The 23,811-nt window shown below is 38.6% G+C and overlaps 1 protein-coding gene across 7 annotated transcripts in view; it reads right to left on the minus strand.

Moving 5' to 3' along the window:
• The window catches only part of LOC130926719 (FERM, ARHGEF and pleckstrin domain-containing protein 1-like), a 105,954-nt gene that overhangs the window by 78,468 nt on the left and 3,675 nt on the right, over positions 1–23,811 (minus strand). For all 7 annotated transcript variants that reach the window (XR_009066274.1, XM_057851825.1, XM_057851826.1 and 4 more), the window contains exon 2: positions 22,790–22,975. Coding sequence is in view for 6 of the 7 variants with exons in the window: in XM_057851825.1 (XP_057707808.1) it covers positions 22,790–22,969 (180 nt within the window). In the remaining variant the exon portion in view is untranslated. The remainder of the gene's footprint in view (positions 1–22,789; positions 22,976–23,811) is intronic.

Raw genomic sequence — 23,811 nt, forward strand, 5'->3', positions numbered from 1 at the left:
TTAATTATCCTCCTGAATCTCAATGAGGTATTCATAATTTATTAAAGGGGGCCGTGGCACTGCGCACACCCAATCCCAGAAGGCGCTTACCCTTTATTGAGGGCAGAACAAGATCACAGACGGCTGGGGCCAGGAAGACTCAGCCACACCCAAGAAATACAACCCTACTGCTACCAAGTCGATGGGGGACCGTGCTACCGTTGAGGAGTTTAATGAATGGATCAGAGAGATTCCTCCAAGGGAAAGAAACTTCAATGGAATCATGCATGAACGAGCTGGAAATGTCATGGTAGCCACTTTGGTGCATCTGTCACAATGGGGATCACAGGTTACATTTCTTGGTAGACATAAGCCCGTAAAGTCAATTGGATCATGAGGATGTTCCACAAAAGGTACATCCATGTATGGTTACCATAGGAACCACATGAGAGATTTATAATACTGGGCAGGTTGCCCATTAAAGCGTGCACAGTATACAAAACAAATGCTGTATAAAAATGTTTTATCAGTGCCTTATAAATACTGTATCCTGCTTCAAATGCCAACACAATAGATGCTCCTTATCATCTGAGGTTCACATTATTGTGAACCATGATGGATTATTAAAGCATATTGCTGGTTATATTTGTTGTATTATGATGAATGTGCTTGTCCTCATACCGAGGTTTTTAAATTACATTTGCCTACAATCATTTAGGGCAGAACATTTTAGCACAACCACCATTCATAATGAATACCTTGATAATCAGTAGCAGACTAATTTGTTTGCATATCCCGTGATGCATTTCCCTGTTAAATAAATGAGCCACTCCACAATTAACCCCACTGTTTCTCCCTCTTCTTGGAGTGTAAGAATTAGGGTTCACCATTAATCTTCATGCCTCCCATAAAGATTAAAGAATGTTCCCAACATTCCAAGCATCTTTGTATTCTCATCAACCATCAGCCACCATTCTATTCCCTCTCTTTCTCATCTTTGGTGGCTCCCGCCCTCTGCGACGGAATTACATTGCCAGGATATGAGGGAGGGGGAGATAAGCTTCACTCCCACACCGCTGCTTCCCCAGTGCAGAATTTCAATTTCCAGCTATGAGAAAAAGCAAGCATGAGTTCATAGATCATGTGAGTAAAGTGCAGACAAACAGCTGGTGAAAAGATGACGCAAAACCTTCCTTCGACACGTGTGAATTTATTGGAGAAGCATGCCATGCCAACCCAAACACAACTGGGTCAACAACAAGCAAAAAGCAGTCATATGGACGGACGTCTTCGCAGTTTGCACTCACCACTGGGTCAATTGTGCCATTTTTCAGAGGATCAGAATCGGGTGTTTAATTTAAAAATTAAACATTAGATTAAACTTTTTTTTTTTTTTTTTCCCCGGTATTGGATCGGGACTCGGTATCGGCAGATTCTCAAAATAAGGCAACTCAGACACGGGTGCAAAAATATTTGAACGGGAGATCCTTAAATTGATCATTCACTGCTAGCCTTCCCTATGGCCGTCAGTGGCAGCCAATGCCAGGCAACGAGGGAATTTTGTTGATTTTCAGTCACTTTCTGTTGATTTTGGGGCGTTTTATGGGTCACTTCCTCAGGGTCCCCCCAGGATTGCTAAATCTAAATTCAAGACTTTTAAGACCTTTTTTAATGCCATTTCAACTGAAAATTAATACTTTTATCGCAACCATTATTTAGATCATATTGAATCATATTAAATAAATAAAGCACTGAACATCAAATTTAACCTCAATTACTAAGTGTGTTTGACAAAAGAATGCACATATATTGAAGATACAATTAAAACACATTTAAAGTAACATTATAAAGTCTGTCAGAGTTTTTTTAAACACACACACGCACATGATAATTATGGACAAAAAGAGGAGGACAGGACTCAGACCAGCCATCTTCTGTGTCAGGCTAGCCGCTAGTGCACCTGCCAAGACCCCAGTTAACATGGCTAACTCTTGAGTTAAAACGGCGAAATTCACATTCATTCGAAAGGCAAACCGAAATGTTTAAGCAGGTCCACTGTCTTCGCATGACCCATAAACTGCAACCTAAAGTATCTGGATGTAACTTGAGCCCCTATCACATACTCCAAAACAACAGGAATATTGCGGGACTTAACCGTGCAGCAGTTGTGTGTGAAAACAATTTCCCGTGTCGACTGACATGGGAAGCAGTGTGCGTGAAAGCAGGCGTTAAATTCCCGGGTCACAGCAGATGGCTGATGACTTAAATATCATAGCGGCGGCCGATGTAACTTCCTCCCTCTTCGCAGTAAGAGGAAAAGCGGTAAACAAACATCGCAATTATAAACATAGCAAGCTGGAAACAGCTAAATTAAACTGAAAACATGACCAAAATTTAAATGTCAATTATTACGTCGGGCCGGGACAGGGTTCTTTCTCGCTAACTTTTTGAAATAACTATATATTAACGATGTATGAATGATAAACTAAAGAATACTTGTTATAAAATAAATAATTTGGATTAAAAAAAAAAAAAAGAAGGCACTGTATGGTCATTGCAGAGCCAGAGCGTGCCTATACGCCCTTTTTAAGCTTCCCCTCTGCGAGTCCGCAAAATCGCATCTCTTTATTTATATTAAACAACCTTTTTCAGCGTTATTTCGTTGTGTAAATAAATTTATAATTATCATAAAAATATGTAGTCTATTTAGACATTAAGAAAATGTGCATTTTTTTTTCTTTCTGCCAACTGAGAATTCGTTATAAAAGACAGTTAAGACAACAGGAACACTCCCTCTGGAACAAAACACAATATGACCAACATGGTGACAGTCGATGCCGACCAAAAATGACGTAATATCCGAAACAGATCACCAATGGACTCATTTGAAGTATATGAATGGTGGTCTGTTTTGGTGTTCGGAATCCACAATACTTCTGCCTGCAGGGTTTTCGTTCCACCGACAAACGGACGCATTCCCGATGCAGAGGTGGATGGATTCTCAGTTTTGCCGGTTGTGGTGGTTTGGCACGCACGAGTTACATTTCAATTTGTAGTGCAGTGCATCGTAAAAATTCTATGCGTCATCTTTGTTATGGATTAAAAAAAAAAAAAAAAAAAAATTCGTCACGGATATAATTTAGGTTGCACTGAGATGTTCTTGAAAATTAAGACCACGTTGAAAAAATTCCAGACTTACAACAGCTAATTTAATACTTTTAATACCTTTAATAATGTAAAACTAAATTCAATGCTTTTTTAATACTTTTAATAACCCGCGGGTACCCTGTTCCTGTTGATTTTGGGTTACAGAAGAGGAAGTGACTTGGGAATGAATAGGCAGTTAACTCAAACTCAACAGGAAGTGACCTGTAAATGCCCTAGAATGAAAGTAAATGCCCCGAAAATCGGAAAGAGTAACTGTGAATGCTCTGGTTTCGAAGCAATTAACGTTCTTTCGCACTTCCCAGTTTTAATGGATTGGGCGTTGAGCGCTGTCAATGGCAGCCATAGAGCATAGACTTCATTATATACTGACGAGTCTCTTTCCCCAGACCCTGCGCCACACCTTCGGGTAGGGGGTCTGCCCACACCCTGCATCACTTAAAGCTGAGTTATGCTTCACAGTCGGTCGCTGTCATTTCAAACACACGCAGCGATCCAACGCCGGATTTAGGTTGAAAAAGTATGAAAGCTGTACCGCATACTTGAAGGAAACAGGAAGGATTGTCTCAGGAGTGGTTTGTTCGGGGATTCAAGGTAATTATTAGATTTATCGTACCATGCATGCATTTTGAAACGTGAAATCAATGGGAGAAATTAGCTGCTGTGCCATTAGCGTCATACTTCGCAATATTTACTTAAAATAACTGCCTGGTTTTTTGCTTTTAATCAAGAATCGAGAGTTTTACGTTCATATCTATAAAGAATTCAGGGAATTAAGCATTTATTCACAAGAATTTTCAACGTAAAAAGCCCTTTGTTGTGCTAAGGCGGCCCCCGCATTGGCTTACGGACTAGCATCGTACTTCGACATATTTACGTAAAATAAATGCAAACTGACCGGTTTTTTTTGCTTTTAACCAAGCACCGAGACTGTTTAACGTTCATATCTATAAAGAATTCAGGGGTTTAAGTATTTATTCATAAGAATTTTAAATGTAAAAAGCTCCCTTTAAAGGGAGATGCTCCACAATTTCATTGTACAACTGTAATGACAATAAATGGCTATTCCATTCTATAATAAGATATTTTATATTGAATTTATTAATAATGTATTTATATATTATTTATAATTGATTATGCATGTTTTCCTCAAGTATTAAGTTTCTGATGTGAAGATTAATGATTTATTAGCTGTTGAAAACGTTTGCTATTTCAGGCAAAAACTTATAGACCCTACCCACGTGACGTCACAACTCCGCCCTCCTGACTGGTGCCGCCCAATTGTCCGTCAACACATCGTGTTTACCTGTTACGGCTACGTACATTCCTCCTATTTACGGCGTGTTTTTCTGCTGTTTAACATTAATAATCAAAATGGTGAAGGCGTGTGTGGCGGTCGGTTGCAATAACAGAGAAGATAGACGGAGAGACTTGAAGTTCTACCGGATTCCGAGAGACCCGGTGAGGAGAGCGAGATGGGCTGCTGCAATTCGACGAGAAAACTGGGCTCCAAACGATTACCACAGATTATGTAGTAGTCATTTTATATCTGGTAAGATGCATTTAATATAAATTTAGAGGGTTTTGGGCTGACAACCACAATTAAGATCATTGCTAGGCTAATCGCCGACAACATACACGTATGTATGTAGTGAGAGTGCTATCGCTAAACCATATAAACATTAAAAGCCCTAGCTCCATTGACAAATGACATGAAATACATTAGACTTGACAATGGATGTTAGCAAGAACAAAAGATTTTGAATTGAAAATTTCGTAACTCACCTTTCCAAGCACAGGATAGATTCCTGCCGAATTTTCGTGGACAAGGACCTGTTTCACCCAACCAGCAACGAAGTATCTATAAGCCTCCAAGCTCTTAAAGTTTTTCAAACTTTCGTGAGAATAGGCTGATTTTGTGTGGACAAGATAATTGTACATATCAGGGTAGCTAGCAGATGTCTTGGCAAAGACGGCGAAGACAGCGGGTCGAAAAACATCGATTTAGGCATCAAATATGGATCTGGCGAATGGATAAACTGAAGCTTTTCCACATAACGCCTTTTATGCAACGCATCCAGTGAGTTTACGGCATCCGAAAGCACCGGGTCTTCCATGAAATGCATTATAAATTGCTCGATCAATTGAGACCATTGATAATACAGACACAAAATGACGGACAATGGGGCGGAACAATACAGCGATCACGTGATTTTGTGACGTCGGTGGGTAGGGTCTATAGGATATGTCAAATATTGCTATTGATCCTGAAAATATAGGTGATTATCTCTGCATTCGGTTATTTTTGTGCATTTAGTGTAAAATTTGAAAATTTTATAGCCATTTTAAGTTTTGTTGTATAAAAAATAATCAGCGTATCGATAACCTTTTGGGATGCAAAGTATCACAATGTATCACCATTTTCATATTTTGTCACACCCCTAATTTCCACTGGACGCATTTAGAAAAGGAATTGCTTGTTAGATTCCCCAACATGAAATTATTTTTTAATTTTTATCGGCATAATGATTTCCTACTGTTTTAGAACACGCCAATCCCAATGCATTGGAAAATAGATGAACAGAATAGTCCGGTCCTAATGCACAAGAGATCATTTAAAAACAGCTGCCATTGTGACACATTATACTGTACAAGGTGGTGATGGAGGAGAATATGATAGCACTTCAGTCGCGTGTTTCAGGAGACATGCATGCTGCCATGACAGCTGACTGGAGCGCCTTCAATAAAAGTGACACCCTAGTGGAGACCTGGAGGCTGACTGTTATGGAAAATGTTATCCGTAATTGGTGTGTGGCCGAGTATCCCCATGCTTACACATCGAGACTCAATCCCCACCACCACTACTTCTTGCATATCAGTGGAAGACTCTCCACTGACGCTCCTCACCCAACCTCTGTTGTAGCCATGGCAACCCACACACAGACCGCCTGATTCTGTGTAACCTTTCAACGATTCAGCTTGCATTTAATTGTGATATACTGTATGTTCCCAGAGGGACTATAAACCCTTTCGTGGAATCTTACTGGATGCTTTTTTATTCTATCAAAAAAAAAAAAAAAATCAAAACAGCTTAAAAGCTGTCCTACTGGAAAAGAAAAAAAGGAGAAAGATTTGTCTCTTTTAGGACTCCCCAAAGTGTGAAATAATAATAAAATGTCTTGAGAGAAGAGAGAGCGGAGAAAATGATGCACTTGGATAGTAGCAATTCCCAATATTATTGCCATATCAAGATTCTCTTGATGTCTCTCTTGAGAGACTGCAATCATTTTGTTGGTTGACATGGGAGGTATAATAAGAGGAGGCACACTTTCACTGTTACTTCATTTGCTTTGCTCATTAAAGGCAAGCCCACTCTCCTGTCTGATGCAGAGTTCATCACAATCCCCTTAGACATAAACCAACCTTGCATTTTCATTCATCATCGCTGTCAGACTGAATCAACCTGATACCAACCCTCTTCATTCTAGTTCTCAAACAATACTGTCAATAGTGGATGACTCATATTAGAGAACAGGAGAAACGCTAATGGCTTTTAAAAACTCTGTAACATCATTACAAAAAGGGAATGTAGTTAATGGTTTTCCTTTATTGCTCATCCAAAACTGCACCAGCCAATCAAACACTTTTAGCCAGTGAAACCTTGTGAAAAAAAAATCTGCTCCAAAATCATGTCCCCTGTGATTAAAACACTGCCAGTTCTGCGCCTTGAGCAATTTGAGTGAAAACTGCAAACTGCATCCCTATCACAGCGACCAGGCTTAAAAGGATTTAGCGCGTCGTAGCCGCTGTATGACAAGAAACATTCACCCCAACCTGAAAATCTGAGCTCTGCCGTTCCTCCAAGTCAACATTATTTTAGAATAAACTATAAAATATGAGCTACTGATAACGCTTGGTAGTGTAATATAATTTGTATGAGAATTTGTTCAGTTTCATAATTCTCACTAGTTAGAAGGTATACCGTAATTTCCCGAATATAAGGCGCACCCGTGTATAACGTGCACCCCAAATTTACCAGTAAAATCTAGGGGAAATTATTGTACCCATGTATAACGCGCACCCTAATTTTATCACCAATAAACAGAAGAATACAACAAAACAGAGCTTGTGTACAGATACAGAAATGTCATTTTACTGACTGGTGAAACACAGCAAACGCATAGCACATTGGTAGTTCAAAACATTACCGTAAACTGACAAAAACTTCTCCAACTTACCAAAATCCAGGAGAAAACAAAACAGATGTGACTTTTCTTTTAAAGGCTGCTGTATAACTTGATCATTTTATCATGATGAATAAATGTTTCTTCCATGGATTGATACGGTAAAATAAAAGTGCGGACCGAAGTCGGAAATCAGAACGAGCGCATCGCTAATGTAACAAGATGAACTATTGTTATTTGGGTTTGAGTTTCCTGAGGGACAGATATACAGTTGTGGTCAAAAGTTTACATACACTTGTGAAGAACATAATGTCATGGCTCTCTTGAGTTTCCAGTTATTTCTACAACTCGGATTTTTCTCCGATAGAGTGATTGGAACAGATACTTCTTTGTCACAAAAACATTCATGAAGTTTGGTTCTTTTATGACTTTATTATGGGTTAACAGAAAAAGTGATCAAATCTGCTGGGTCAAAAATATACATACAGCAACACAAATTAGCAATTTCTTGTGAGTGATTATTGACTTGAACAATCATGGACTTGAACAAATCAGGAAAGTCACTTGGAGCCATTTCAAAGTAGCTGCAGGTCCCAAGAGCAACAGTGCAAACAATTGTTTGTAAGTAGAAAGTGCATGGCACTGTTTTGTCACTGCCACGATCAGGAAGAAAACGCAAGCAATCACCTGCGGCTGAGAGAAAATTGGTCAGGAGGGTGAAGATTCAACCGAGAATCACCAAAAAGCAGATCTGCCAAGAATTAGAAGCTGCTGGAACACAGGTGTCAGTGTTCACAGTCAAGCGTGTTTTGCATCTCCATGGACTGAGAGGCTGCCGTGCAAGAAGGAAGCCCTTGCTCCAAAAGCGGCACCTTAAAGTGCTTGTGACACGAAAAAGCATGTTTATTTCATAATACACGCGGTATTTTATGCTCCTGAATGATATGGACCGCTTGGATGTGTGTGGAAGCGATCGCTATATTTATTTAGTTTTTTGAATCCCGCGCCAGGAAAATGAGTGACTTCCGGCTTCGGTCTCGCATTGAGGAGGAGGGCGCTGTGACGTGTACGGTAGAAGACGTCTTCTTCACGCTACAGTGTACTGTTGTGTATGAGGACGAAGGATTCAGCTGATTTTGCGGATTAATACTTTTATTTTTTGCATCACGCCAGCCAAACGGCTGCAGAAAAATCATTCTGTATGCGGGAGAGGCGTATGCGCCTTTTTGGAGTTTCAAAAGGTTCCCATTCACCGTGGATATTTACTGTGGGACCATTGGACTTACAAGGAAGTGAGTAAACATCTTGTTTTGTATTATGTCAAATACGAATACAGTGATTACAAAGTAAACACTATAAAATTCCTTTAAATAAAGGACTACTTACGTTTGATCATTGATAGGCATGTAAAAAGCTATCCTCACGCTCATTAGCAGTTAGCTGTTAGCACGTTAGCTACACAACAATTCCAGCCACCCTCCTCCAGGGAACGAACTGTAAATTGCTCTCCGCCGGGCGGTTTGCCGATCCGCAAAGAAACTCGACAACCGGGTCGTCATGTCAAATAATCCAGGCTAGTTATGTGTGATTTTCCACTTCGAAGACTTTGAAACATCCCTCGGTTCGGGTTAGCATGTCGGCTAGCTGTCACTCCTTCTGGTCTGTTTGCATTCTCCGAAGCCGGGGAAGGGAAATGACATATGTCCGATTTAGGTGTCATAAAATATCGTTCGGCAGGTGTGACAGTAAAGGTAAAGTCGACTGTTTTGACCATTATGGAGTAATTTTGCCATGTCGTCTTGAATAAATGCATTTTTATTATTTTATATTCCATTTAGCACAAGTTATTTGTCATGACCATGCCATTTATTTAGCAATTGGGGAAAGTACTTGGGTAAAAAGAATATCCTGTAAAAATATTGAAGTAAAGAGACAGAAACAATGACATTTTGCCGCTCTCTTCGTCGCGTTTTCCTCATTGTGAATAGTTCCCCCTCGACGGGCTGACTGGTCCTTCTCAAGCCATTTATATAGCTATTGGGGAAAATACTTGGATAAAAAGAATATCCTGTAAAAATATTGGGAGTAGAGAGACTGAAACAATGACATTTTGCAGCTCTCTTCGTCTCGTTTTCCTCGTTCTGAACAATTCCCCCTCAATGGGCTGAATAGTAAAACCGATGAGCCTAGTCTACCGCTGACGTCATCCACCTGTTGGGGACACTAAAGCCCTATAATTGTAGGCGTGGCTAACCGGCAGATTAAAAGACTAATTTCTCGTCATCTGCGCTTTGCTAAATTGTTGTATATGGTCGAATCGTCTCAAAATATGATTCTAATTCACATAATAATGCCATTTAAGACTTTTTTTCTGGTGTCGTATGCTCTTTAAGGCTCGACTGAAGTTTGCTGCTGATCACATGGACAAAGATAAGACCTTCTGGAGGAAAGTTCTGTGGTCAGACGAAACAAAAATCAAGCTGTTTTGCCACAATGCCCAGCAATATGTTTGGAGGAGAAAAGGTGAGGCCTTTAACCCCAAGTACACCATGCCTACCGTCAAGCACGGTGGTGGTAGTATTATGCTGTGGGGCTTTTTTGCTGCCAATGGAACTGGTGCTTTACAGAGAGTAAATGGGATAATGAAGAAGGAGGATTACCTTCAAATTCTTCAAGATAACCTACCGTCATCAGCCCGAAGATTGGGTCTTGGGCGCAGTTGGGTGTTCCAACAGGACAATGACCCCAAACACACATCAAAAGTGGTAATGGAATGGCTAAATCAGGCTAGAATTAAGGTTTTCGAATGGCCTTCCCAAAGTCCTGACTTAAACCCCATTGAGAACTTGTGGACAATGCTGAAGAAACAAGTCCATGTCAGAAAGCCATCAAATTTAACTGAACTGCACCAATCTGTCAAGAGGAGTGGTCAAAGATTCAACCAGAAGCTTGCCAGAAGCTTGTGGATGGCTACCAAAAGTGCCTAATTGAAGTGAAAATGGCCAAGGGACATGTTACCAAATATTAGCGCTGCTGTATGTATATTTTTGACCGAGCAGATTTCACCCATAATAAAGTCATAAAAGAACCAAACTTCATGAATGTTTTTTGTGACAAAGAAGTATCTGTTCCAATCACTCTATCAGAGAAAAATCAGAGTTGTAGAAATAACTGGAAACACAAGAGAGCCATGACATTATGTTCTTCACAAGTGTATGTAAACTTTTGACCACAACTGTAGTTGACGGACACAGGAAGTCTGTGTTGTGTTACGTTTGTTATGGTCTGATTTGCCGAGTTGCAATAAACGTTGACTCAAATGAGTTCAAGAAACTAAATTCTGTGCTCTATGAAGAGTGAAAAGAGCAGAATTTAACACAGACGAAATCATTTGACCAATCAGAGTGAAGTATTACTGAAACAAAATGGTGACGTCATCTACCGTAATGGTCAGCAACGGATCGCCGCATACGTTTTCTTCAACACAACATGGCCGTGTCAATAAAAAAAAAAAACGGTCTTTATGTATGTATATGTATATACATACACATTTATATATACATACACACAGACATATATATATATATATATATATACACATATATATTTCTGTCTCCATCCCTGTACCCGTGTATAATGCGCACCATGATTTTACAAGTTGATTTTGGGGGAAAAAAGTGTGCGCTATATTCAGGAAATTACGGTAGATTAAAATAACGATATATAAAACATGTTTATCCATGAACATTTTTTAACTGTTTGTGTACTTAAGCTTACGGTTAAGTCAGTTTGAGACTGGGTTCAGTATAATCCTTGCTCTGCATAACATAACTTGAATTAACTATACTCATCAATTAGAATCCAAACATTCGCTGCCGTTGACAAGTGTACTTGTCAATTACCTTTTTCAATAGGGATGTGTGGAGGAGGATTTGTGTTGTTAGTGCTCGTTGTTTACATAGGTGGGTAGAGCAGCCAAAAATTTTACTCAAGTAAGAGTAGCGTTACTTCAAAATAAATTACTCAAGTAAAAGTAAAAGTAGTCATCCAAAAATTGTACTCAAGTACAAGTAAAAAAGTTTCCAGTAATGAGTAACATTGTGAGTAAGTGCTTATTTTTGCTTGATTTCTTTTTAAAACCATGGCATTTTTTTCTCTCAGCACAAACTTATCTATATGACCTGTTGTTATAATGATACTGTACAATAACCCATTACATAAGCACATTAAGCCAAAGGAAAAAAAAAATCATTGAATTCCGGCGAGAGAAAAAAAAAAAAAAAGAAATAAATACAGCATTATTCGTCCAAAAAGCACGCCTGCCCTCTATTGGAGAAAATAGCTCCTAGTTTGAATAGTGCTCCTTCATAGTTACTATAATGAAATTAAAAGGATCATATCTTTTCCGAGGTCAATCATTGCCAAATAAAAACTGGAAGTTTTAAATCTGCGCTTTTGAGTCATGTTGAGGGCAGCGCTCTATGTCAAAAAGGTCATTTTTTACGGTGCTTTAAAGATGCCACGTGATTGAATAAGCAGGCGTGAGCATAGAACGGCAAGCTTGCGTCTGATTGGTGTAATGATGTCATGTGATTATTGTTGCGAGGTCTCATAGGTGAAATTAGTAGCGCTACTCTTGGCATCGCTTCCCAAAAAAAAAAAAATAATATGTAGAATAAAGAGGAAAAATGTAACGACTCTTGTGTCGCCCAAAGTAGTGGAGTAAGAGTAGTATTTTTCCTTTACAAATCTAGTCAAGCAAAAGTAAAAAGTATTGCTCAGTAAAACTTCTCTTAGAAGTACATTTTTCTCAAAAAGTTACTCTAGTAAATGTAACGGCGTACATGTAACGCATTACTACCCACTTCTGGTTGTGTATGATGTAAATTTCAAACCTGGAAACATTGCAGCGATGCGCCGTTTTAGATATGGGATCAGATAGGCTACGTTCATACTACAGGTCTTAATGCACGAATCCGATTTTTTCGTGCTTTTCCGACTCGAGTGAGGCATTAACTTGACGGTCTGAACGTGACAAGTCGCATAGAACTGGACCATTTCAAATCCGATCTGGGTCACTTTCGTATGTGGTTCAAATCCGATCTGGGCCACATTTTTCCAGACTGTCGCGGCGGTCTGTACTGTCCAGTCTCTCAAATCGGAATTCATGCAGCAATTACGTCATCAAAAAGCGAGAGAGACGCTACGGTAGCGGTGCAGCTATGCGTCATTAGCGCCTAGCTTGCCTTGAACACAGCTTTTTAGGAAGGGTCGGACTTGACAACAGTCATGAAAAAAATAAAAATGGGTTGAGGATAAGCCTGAGAATGATCGGTTTTCTGTCTGCTCCAATATTTCAACATTGCTTACACGGCCGAGAGTCGGGGCAAACTGGCTGTATGTGTGTGTGACATGCACGGACAGTGCGTGGATGCTATCGATCCATATGCGTACTTTGAATATAAGCCTAGACGGGGATTATTTATGTCTGTTATTTGTGTCCTCTTTTTAAAAAGCAAAATATGATATCCCTGGAATGACGGATGACAGCCAGCATGTGTGGTCATTTGTTTTGATGCTTCTGCGCATGTGGGTCATCTTGCTCAGCGCGTGTCGGACTGCGAATTTGTGCGCGTAATACTTGAATGGTCTCAATGGACAAAGGCAGTATGAATGGGCACGCCTAAAAAACACATATGATAAAAAATCGGATTTGTGCATTAAGACCTGTAGTCTGAACCTAGCCATAGTTTAAGTGTCCATACTAAAATTTTGGGGAGAAATGTTGATATTTTGTAAAACCCATGCTCTACTGCATGTTACTAAAAAGAAAAAAGACTAAAACTAGACTAGAACTAAAAAGAAATCTTGCTTTTTTTGTGTGAAGAAGTGAATCTTTTTACATGAGCAGGTTCCTTGCTTACATTCTCAACACAATTTCATATGGATCTTTAAAGATATGTAGAATACCTCGTACAAATGCCCCAAAGCAGAACCTGAAAACAGTTGGCAGTATTGCATAATTAGTGTTTACATCCCTGCTATGAAATCAAGCATATGCCGGTTTCTGTACCTATCTGTTGGATTTGTTGTGTTTTGGTCCTGGTTTTGCTGATACAGACCAGGATATGGTGTTTTTTTTTTTTTTTTGCAGGGATTAGTCAATCTAATTCAGTGGTTCTTAATCTTGCTAAAGGTACCGAACCCCATGAGTTTCACAGGTACATTCCCCGAACTCTTGGGAATTTCATAATAAAGCCATTGTTATACGAATTCAAAACCGAGCAAGCTAACATCTAAGTGAATTCCTGTTCAAATTTCTTGTAGATTTCTAATTTAATACAAATAATTTTGCCTTTTGCTGTTGATGTTCACATTGGAGAATGAAACTCATTTCATTTCACAGTTCTTTTTTTTTTTTTTTTTCCATGCCTACATTCTCATTTTATTGCCGCATCCTTGCATCACATACTTTTTTTAATGGCGTAAAATGAGGCAAATGTTTTATTATTATTAGGGTTGTTCCGATCATGTTTTTTTGCTCCCGATCCGATCCCGATCATTTTAGTTTGAGTATCTGCCGATCCCGATATTTCCCAATCCGATTGCTTTTTGTTTGCTCCCGATTCAATTCCAATCATTCCCGATAATTTTTCCCGATCATATACATTTTGGCAATGCATTAAGAAAAAAATGAATAAAACTCGGACGAATATATACATTCAACATACAGTACATAAGTACTGTATTTGTTTATTACGACAATAAATCCTCAAGATGGCATTTACATTATTAACATTCTTTCTGTGAGAGGGATCCACAGATAAAAGACTTGTAATTCTTAAAGGATAAATATGACTTTGTATATTGTGACTAAATATTGCCATCTAGTGTATTTGTTGAGCTTTCAGTAAATGATACTGTAGCCATTTAACTGTTCTGCCCAAATGCATGATGGGAAGTGCAACCATGACTGTGCGTAGTGGTACCAATTGATATATCTTCTCTGTGTTGGGAAATAACATAGGGTGTTAAGAAAAAGATCAATTATTACCTTTCTTCCCCACATTGCTTCCCACGATATTTCTAAACGTAGCGAGAGGGATTGTAAGGCTTTAGCCAATAAAAAAAAGGCTCCAAAGGCTGCCAAAATTCACTCTACTCATTTTGCGCTGCCTTTTAGCTCCATATATAGGTAAAACGGCGCCATTACAGATTGAACGCGACAATGCGTGAGTGGGTCGTTCAGCGCATGCGTTAATTGCGTTAAATATTTTAACGTGATAAATTTTTTAAAAATAATAATTACCGCCGTTAACGGGATAAATTTGATAACCCTCCCTTAAGCCTAAACTAAAGACTCTGGATGAGTGTAACATATGATGTCTGAAATGTTAAATACAATTAGAAAACGATTTAATTAAAGAATATATATATATATTAAAAAAAGGCATGTCCGATATTTTTTTGCCGATTCCGATACTTTGAAAATGACGTGATCGGACCGATCGATTGGGACATCTGTAATTTTTTCTTTTTAAATTATCTACGCAGTTCACGTTGTCAGTAGGTCTGTTATACTTTCTCATTCCAATTTCCATTCAACCTTCCACTGAGCAAACCGATCTGTCCTCCCATTAGATAGAGGGCTAGCTGTCGAAAGAAATTGTGGGCAAACCAGTCCAAAATCTGGTCTAAAACGCCACTTTGCCTAGATTTAGTTAGCGTACAAAATAGGGCTGTGCGATTCTTAACCTTCGATGATGCCCTGATGTTTACTCACTGAACCCCTGGGGTTCGATCGAACTGATGTAATTAGAGGTGTATGTATGTGGACCACTTTGTGTAACTTATAGGCATTAATCCACATCAGTCAGAAGTCACTCAGCTCAGTTAGTCATGGGACAAGCATACTGAGGAGCTGGTTGAAAGAAGTCCTTCATGATGTAGCCAAGTCCTCATCGCCATTCAGTTGGTAACAAGGCACACTGCCACTGCCTTAATTGGGTCCATCATAGTGAATGGGTGACAGTATGGTGGCTCGATAAGCACTCTCAACTATAGTGAGAGTTCCACTGGAAACCATACAGCCCCTTCTTTATAGTCCTCTGCTGGCCTGGGTGGTCTCTGCTCAATTCCATGCAGTAAGCATGTTTGTGGGGATGGGAATTCAGTGGATGCCTTCCAGTATTATGAGAAAAATAAGTTTTAAGATACTAATGGAGTGCAGATCTTCAAGGTGCCAAATACTGCTTAGTCATCTGTAGCAAAAAGTTCTGGAATCTATCCTTGCTATCTGATGGCAGGTCAAAGATATCAGTTATGTGTTTACAATGCCAAACCTGGCCGATTGATACAAAATCCAATGGTATATTTCTCAACTACACATTGTTTGTATGCAGTCTATTCATTACATTCCCTGCAGGGTAACACAAGCTTTTTTTTTTTTGAGTCTCAAAAGACAGATTAGAGTATTATCTGTTATAATGGTGGATTATGCTATGATAACATCGACTGAAAACAAACAAAGACAGCAAGAGGCTGTGTTCAAAATCTTGATGCCCTGACTCATAATGGGAAGTAAACAATGAAATGGTGGTAAAATTATCAACATCCCCCCACGACGCTCGCATCTACAATGAGTTCAGCCGATATAAAATTGTGGTGTGTTTCAGGCTAACCAATTACTGTTGCTTTTATTGGTAATTGCAGAAACACACAAACATGACAGATTGCAGACGAATAAAACTGATGACACAAAATCAATTGGTACAGCACATGAAAATGCCAAGAAATGAAGGGTTACTTAAAACACCAAATCCAGGCTGTAATGTGCAAGACAAAGCTTATCCACACATATTGTCTCATTATAGTTAAATCAAGTGTAGAGGAATAGAACCTACTCCCGGGGTTCTCAATTAGCCGACCGCGGTCCACGACCGGACTACGACACACCTCTCTGCTGACCCATGGACGAACGAAAAAACGAGAAAAAAAAAAACCCCTTCCTTTTTTTCAACATATTATCATTTGTATGAATCCCTGATCTATCGTTATGCGCTACTATTCTATCGCTAAATTCTGTTTCATTTTCAGTCATATAGCTTCCATGTTCCCACTTCTGTTGTCATCTCTTTGACAACGATGCGTTGATTGGCTGAGAGAGCGTGCATGGATGAGCTGATTGGCTGAGAGAGCGTGCATGGATGTGCTGATTGGCTGAGAGAGCATGAATGCTGCTAGCTAGCGTGTACGGACCGCATCAGTGTGAAACACGAGTCGCACCCGGCACTTTGCAATCTGTTGGAATCTGTAGAAGACCGAATTTAACAAAATGGCATGCTCAAAGTTGACAACGAAAATCATTGATTCAATGAGGAATGGAATGACAAATATACATCCATTTAACCAACTACAAGTACCAAACCTTTGTGCTTAATATGCTTGAAGACAGTTGCTTTGACAAAAAGTGAAAATGTCAAACGCCATTATGTTAAAAAGCACAGCTCTTTTGAAAATAAGTTTCCTCCTAAATCAGAATTGAGAAGGCAAGAAATTAATATGTTGAAGCAGTCATATCAAGAGTCAAGCAAGGTTATTGTTAAATCTATGACACCAGAACAAATTGCAACAGAGTGCTCACTCAGAGTGTTGTGGATGTTGGCCAAACATAAGAAGCTGTTCTCTGTGGGAGAAATAATAAAAGAGTGCATTTATGAAGTGCATACCTTTCAACCCGAGGCCGTTGGCAATCTTACAAATAGTGACGTATACCCTTACAAATTGGTGACTAATCTTACAACGCAGTATATAGCGTGCAATGTGAAACAAAAATAAAACCAATTTTTTTTAAATAATATGAATTTATTGGTAATATTGTAACATAACCTGGTGCAATCAAAGAACAATCAACATGTTCAGCTACATTATGATTACTAAAATTTATTTATTTTTATATATATAAAAAAAACAACATACGGTAGTAACCTTTGCTATGTTTGGAAATCTTTTAATGATGCGAATCAACCGTTAAAGTTGTTAAAATTGCTACCATTTTTGCATTAGTTCCCTTCTGTCTACCTTCGACAAGTTTTAAAACTTTTTCATCATTTAAAGATAGATTCAAGTCAAGATTTTACCGATTTAGGAGTATTTTAGATAAAAAGTTACTTAAATTCGCTAGGAAGGTTCAGTACAACAGAGCCTTTCTGAGAAATCTAGTGCTTCAAAATGGCGGCTGTTTATAAACGCCGTCGTCTGTCATTTCGCATGTAGTTCTATAAGCATGTGATATCTAGGCGTAGATTGTAGGGTGTCAGCTACAGTCAGGAAATATTGGAGCCGCCTAGACTAGCATTGCGTTTTCTACAGCATCACACCAGACACTTTTCTCTCTCAGTGTCCCCGACTTTTCTCGCATCATTCAAACAACGTACTAACACACGTTGTATCGTTGCCAAAACGGTGACAAAATTCGAACGTAGAAAAGAAAAACTTAATGCACGAAAAACGTACAGATTTTGAACGTACGGCGTACACTTTTAAAAATCAATGCTCACTTGTAAAAATTACGCCGAAACCGTACAACTTGACAGGTATGGAAGAGATGACAGGAATGTTCAAAGGGTAAGAAAAGGAGGAAATGACAACAAAAATAACATAACAAACATATCCCACTCAGATTTATCAACCACAAAACACACTAAAGTACTGGCTGATGATGTGATTAAACAGCTTTGTGACCCCCAAATGCCATTTCTCTCATTGAGCAGTGTTTTAAAGTTAAAGTTACTGTCAATAATTGTTATGTTTGCACTTTAATGACAGAGCTTGTCATTAATGTTCTGAACAAGTGAACATGTACTAGTTGCACATGTTTTCTTTTTTGTCCAGCAGTGTTTTACAGTCACACAATGTACTTTCAGTAGGTATTCTTTGCACTTTAATGTCAGATCTTGTCAATTATTTAGTGTACATGTGTAAACATTGTACTTGCATGTTTTTTTCCCCGTAATTTTATTTTAAGTCAAAAAAATGTTTTGTTAATTTATTTTTATTTAATCCGAATGTACATTGTATTTTTATTTGGTCAAAAGAAAACCACCTTCGACCTGCCTTGTACTTGACCAACATTGATAAATGGACCCGTGCTTGTATGAAAAAAATAATTGTGGCCCTTCAAGATTTGTATTTAAGGACCCCTGGCCTATTCCATTCTATAAATACTGAAGAAAATATATGATCTTCTAGGTTTCTAATGGCACTGTGAGTCACAATATTTTCCCATGTTATGCAGCCTAAAAAAAGCATTCCCACATCCCTTCCCCCATTTTATCACACTCTGCACAGGCAACTTTGAAAACGCCTTGAGCAAACATTTGCGTCAAAGCATTACTGATCAGTCTAAGTGGTTTGGTTTTGAAGTCTGTACAACAAAATTGCCAATTTCCATTTCAGCAAAGTAGTTAAAAGAAGAATTGCTATCAGTTGAGTGCAGAGTAGACCAATATCAATTGTCAAAAACTGCATCAGAACCAATTTGTTTGCACGCATTGTTCATCTTTAGAAAAGTTGCCCGTTTGCAACCTATGTATCTTCATTCGGATCCGGACTCGAATTTAACAGTTTTTTTCTGTGGCTGATATCCTTTACTGCTATTCAAGTCTGTGAGGCCAAACATTATTACCATCTACCTATGGGTGTTCCTAGTCAACAGGCAAAGTAGGCCACAAAATGGTATGTGACCCCCAACATGACAAGATGGCCCCTTTTGTTTCTCAACCATTTGACACCCTGCCCACTCAGCTGGAAACCTAGCTCTTTGAACTGCTGGGAAAAAACCTGCATACTTTTGGTGTCATTTACAGCAGAAAATACTTCAAGTAGATCTTATACTTCTTGGATAATAAAGTCAATTTGAGCACATTGAGCAAACCAGGCAGCTCTCAGTTACCCGATTAAAAATTCAATTAATTATTGACAATGTTTGTTGTCGAGCAGCACTTTTCAAAGTCTGAGGTGCGCCTCCCCAGGGGTCCGTAAGAGGCCCAGCAGTTTGAAAACACAAAAGAAAAAAGACCTACTGACTTCAGCTATTGATTTTATGTTTCTACAGTAAAAGAGAATACACACTTAGAAGAGAACTCCACAAAATGAGCTCCAGAAAAAATAAAAGTTTGTTACCAAGACTAAGGAAAAGATGAATAAAATCCATGGGAGTCAGCAGGTAGTTCCAGTAAAGTTAGAAGAATGCGTTTGTCTTTGTTGGGGAGATGCCTCAAGGCAAAACAAGATGGGGCAGAATGAATATTTTAGCAACATAATGTGTGTTAAATTGACTGAATAACGCTTCCATTTGCTTCTGCAGATCTGTGACAAAAGCTTTATTCAGGTCAGCAGCAAGTAACAGTATATCGGTTAGCGCAATACTCTGCATTTGGGGACAAATTTGACCGTGCTAGAGGTGATTTTAAATTGTACACGATTGGAGAATGAAAACATTAGCTGACAGGAGGAGGGGGAGGGACATAAGGGACTTTAATGTGAAAGTGTTATTTTTGGCCAAAATAGGCTTGTTTATATTTCAAGCCAATACTTGCTAGTTATAAATCTTGCAATGTTAGTCACAATCCAAATCAAACATTTCCTTCCGCCTACTGTTATTCTTAAATGTTTCTCCTTTTGATATCCTCCTAATGATCATGTGTTTTCCAATACGGATGCCAAGCATTCCCAGAGCTGATGTCTTTTTTTTTTTTTTTCCCATTGTTATACATGCCACTTTACTCCAAATTACCTTTAAATCTTGAATACCAGTGTAGTCTTGAATGACTGGACACGATTGTCCATTAACAAATGCTGACATGCACCTTAACCTCAATTTGGTTGTAACTATTCTGCATCATACATGATAAGAAAGGCTTTGTCTTCTATTTTTATATATACGTACTACAACTCCGCATGATAATAATCTGGCCAGTTATCAGCGCCTGGGAGAATGAAGTTCAATTTTCATGCAAATTTTGGCCCCTCCACATTTTCCTATTGTCATTTGTGAGGGAATGAATGCCTCCCTACCTCCCCAGGAGACAAATGGGTTTTCGTGGCTCAACCAAGAGTTCAACTTTAATCTTTACCCTGGTACTTGTTTCTTTGTGATTGGTTAAAAGGAGAAAGTTTAGCAAATATAAAGGACAAATACAGTGGTGCCTCGACATGCGATCCTTTTGAAATCCCAAATAAAATTTGACTTGTCATTTGTCCCGACATTGACGACATGCTCAAAATATGACCATTTATGACAGAGTCGCAATTTCAATGTTTTTCCCGTAAGATGGACGCACAGCGGATTTTCTTGTGAGAGAAATCAACACGGGTCCCAAGAAGGTTAGTGCAGGTGGTGAAAAAAGGAAAAAGGTGACGCTTTCGATTGAATTTAAGAAGGAAATCATAGAAAAATATGAGCGTGGTGTGGGCGTCAGTGAACTGGCTGGACAATACGGCCGGAATATTTCTACGATCTCCAGGACGACTCATTATTATTATTATTATTATTGTACCATCGGCAAGGAAGTCGCCAGCCTCGTCAGTTTTTTAATCATTGATTTCAAAACTTGTGCAACACAACACGTCTACTGTCCGCCGTAGCCTACGCCAAAAATAAAACAGAACATGAAAAAAGAAAGCAAAAGCTTCCCAACTCTAATGCACCTCTCTCATTCTCGCGTCAGTCACACGGTTTACGAACAGCATGCAAAACACAACCGCCACATCAGAACCCGATTCGTCACATTATCTTTATTATTATTAAGCCTGTTGCAATATGCAATTATTTATCGCACGGTAAATAAAAATGAGGGCAGTATCACCACATGCGTGCATGCATACATTTGTGCATGCGTGCGCGCGTGCGTTTGCATGTGCTGCATGCACTCGTCACACGTGCGTGTTGATGGTATATGAGGCTTCAGTTCCTTTCACAGATGTTTTTGGGTCATCAACACGACATAGAATTAATGTTCAGACATACAAAATAAGGAAACACATCTATATTAAACATTGTAAAAACCTAGCATTGCTACATTGAGGGTAATGGAAAAAAAAGACAATGTACTAACCACTTTAGCCTGCTATAAAACATTGTCAGTCTTCTCCAAAACACAAAATTGCGGTTAAAAGGTGACATTTCCAACATGAAAAATAGCTGGTTGACAGCATTTGCAAATGAAAAAAAGAAAAAAAAATCAGTTACTTTTCAGTACACTTTTTCTTTTGAACGGAGTGTAACACTTACGTTTAGCGGCTTAGCAAACGTACTTCCAGTGAACATTTCAAAATAAAAGCGTGTCATGTTCAACTTGTAAATAACGATTTCTGGAGTTAATCTCACATACTTCAGATTCTACACTAGGAATAGCTTTAAAATGACACCCATTATGAAAAATTCGATTGGCAATGAATAATTTAGCTTCAAAATTGCTAACTTGTGCACTTTGCAGGGCAAGATGACATTCATTTTGGATAAAATAAACACTTTTGATGGGCTATAATTGACAGAACAATTTAAAATTCGGCAATTAGCTAGCTTTCAAATGACTCGTTATGCATTGTGTGTGTTTTTTTTTTTTTTTTAATATTTATTATTTTTATCTTTAATACAGTTTGTGTTTTAAGAATAACAATTTATTGCATTTATTAGGATGTATTGTGGCTACATTATTGTTTGAATTGGTTAAAAAAAAAATTGACAATAATATCGCATATCGACAATAATTTATGAGACAGTATATCACCTACTAAAATTGGTTATTGTGAAAGGCCTAATTATTATATTTTTATTCTGATTTGTATTTACAATTTATTTGCTTTGCTATGTGTAATTGCTATTTGTAATTGTACCTGCAGTATTTATGAAGGGTTTAGCGTAGGTTTTTGAGCTGTGGAACGAATTAAACTAATTATAATGTATTCTTAAGGGGAAATCCCGATCGACATACGACCACTTTGACTTACAAACCAGGTCCTGGAACAAATTAAATTCATATGTAGAGCTACCACTGTACAAGTAATTATCTCTCTGAATGAATCCTACAAGAGATCCTGGTGAAATCAACTCTAGTTATGAACACATCTTCAGTCACAAGCATAAAAAAATCAATCAAAAGCATCTACTTTCTGCTAACTCTCTCCTTTATGTTTACTTACACAACTGTCAATCCATAGCTAATCAACATCAACAAGAACAACATGATTTTCCACAAGAGAGCGCTGCATGCCAAATAGTTGGGGCATTCAATTATGTAGGCGATAGTGAGAAAAAGGCGTTTGAGAAAATTTAATGGATGAAACATGACATGTACACCGTAGAGTAAATAAAAACAGTGACACCACGCAGTTGCCATGTCAACTGATCACCAGATTCATTCTAAAACAATAAAAACAATAATGTTCGGAAAACTCACAGAGACGTCAAAGAGCTCCTCAGTGTCATCCAACATATGGACCCTGATGGTGACATGTCTTCCGGCAGGCATGACCGGAGGCCTGTGTGCCGGGTCCAGCGTACTGATGCCAAGAGTCTCCGGGGCCCCGAGGCGGTGCCCCGCTCTTGACGTCACGGGCTCCGGGTCGGGATCTGCCATGTCGCCCTGTGCAGATGGATACAACGTCATCAGGCTGGGTATCCGCCCTTGTTCACATTAACACAGTAATGACACAAGCAGGATTCGCGCTGACTGCTAATGGTTGCCTGTGGGAGAAGTGATTAGTGGAAAGAAATGTTAAGCATGTTCCTGATTTCAAGGCACAAATGTGTGGTAATTTGATTTGACATTGGAATTACAAGGTTGTGGTGTCAAGATCTGAGAATCAATGAAAAGACAATTGATTTAGGAAGCTTGAACTTTAAAGATACAAAAAAAAAACAGCTAGTGTCAAGGGTATTGCAGGAAATACAACAGACGAGTAATTCAGAAAGACATATATTCCTATTAGAATCCGAGTGAAGCGTCTGGTTTCCAAATGTCCAATGTACAGTAGAGTTTGCTTGTTCTGCTTCTGCATGCATAGGTTTTTAACAGATAATCAAGTTTACTCCCATAGTCCAAAAACATGCTAGGTTCATTGCAGACTGCTTGTTTTAATATATGTGGAATGCAATTGTCTGGTGAACAGTCCAAGGTATTCTACCCTTCCCTTCACCCAATCACATGTGACTCAACAAGTACTTAAAATGGCTGGCTGGAAGGATTGACCCTATGACAGACTAACTCAATATGCATTGATTTTTGTGTGAAACAAATCAAAAGTTGGCCTTCCTCCATAGAAGATCAAGGTTTTTTTTTAAAGGCTTTTCTGATTAAAAGGTCTGACTGAAGATGATTAATTAAAAAGTCTGAAACAACCAACAGCCCTAGAGTTTGTTAAAAGACAGATTAAATCTTACTTATTTTGTTCAAATTTTACTCAATTAATGCTAACATCT

Source organism: Corythoichthys intestinalis, chromosome 12 (assembly GCF_030265065.1).
Source record: "Corythoichthys intestinalis isolate RoL2023-P3 chromosome 12, ASM3026506v1, whole genome shotgun sequence".
In the NCBI taxonomy this organism is placed as follows: domain Eukaryota; kingdom Metazoa; phylum Chordata; class Actinopteri; order Syngnathiformes; family Syngnathidae; genus Corythoichthys; species Corythoichthys intestinalis.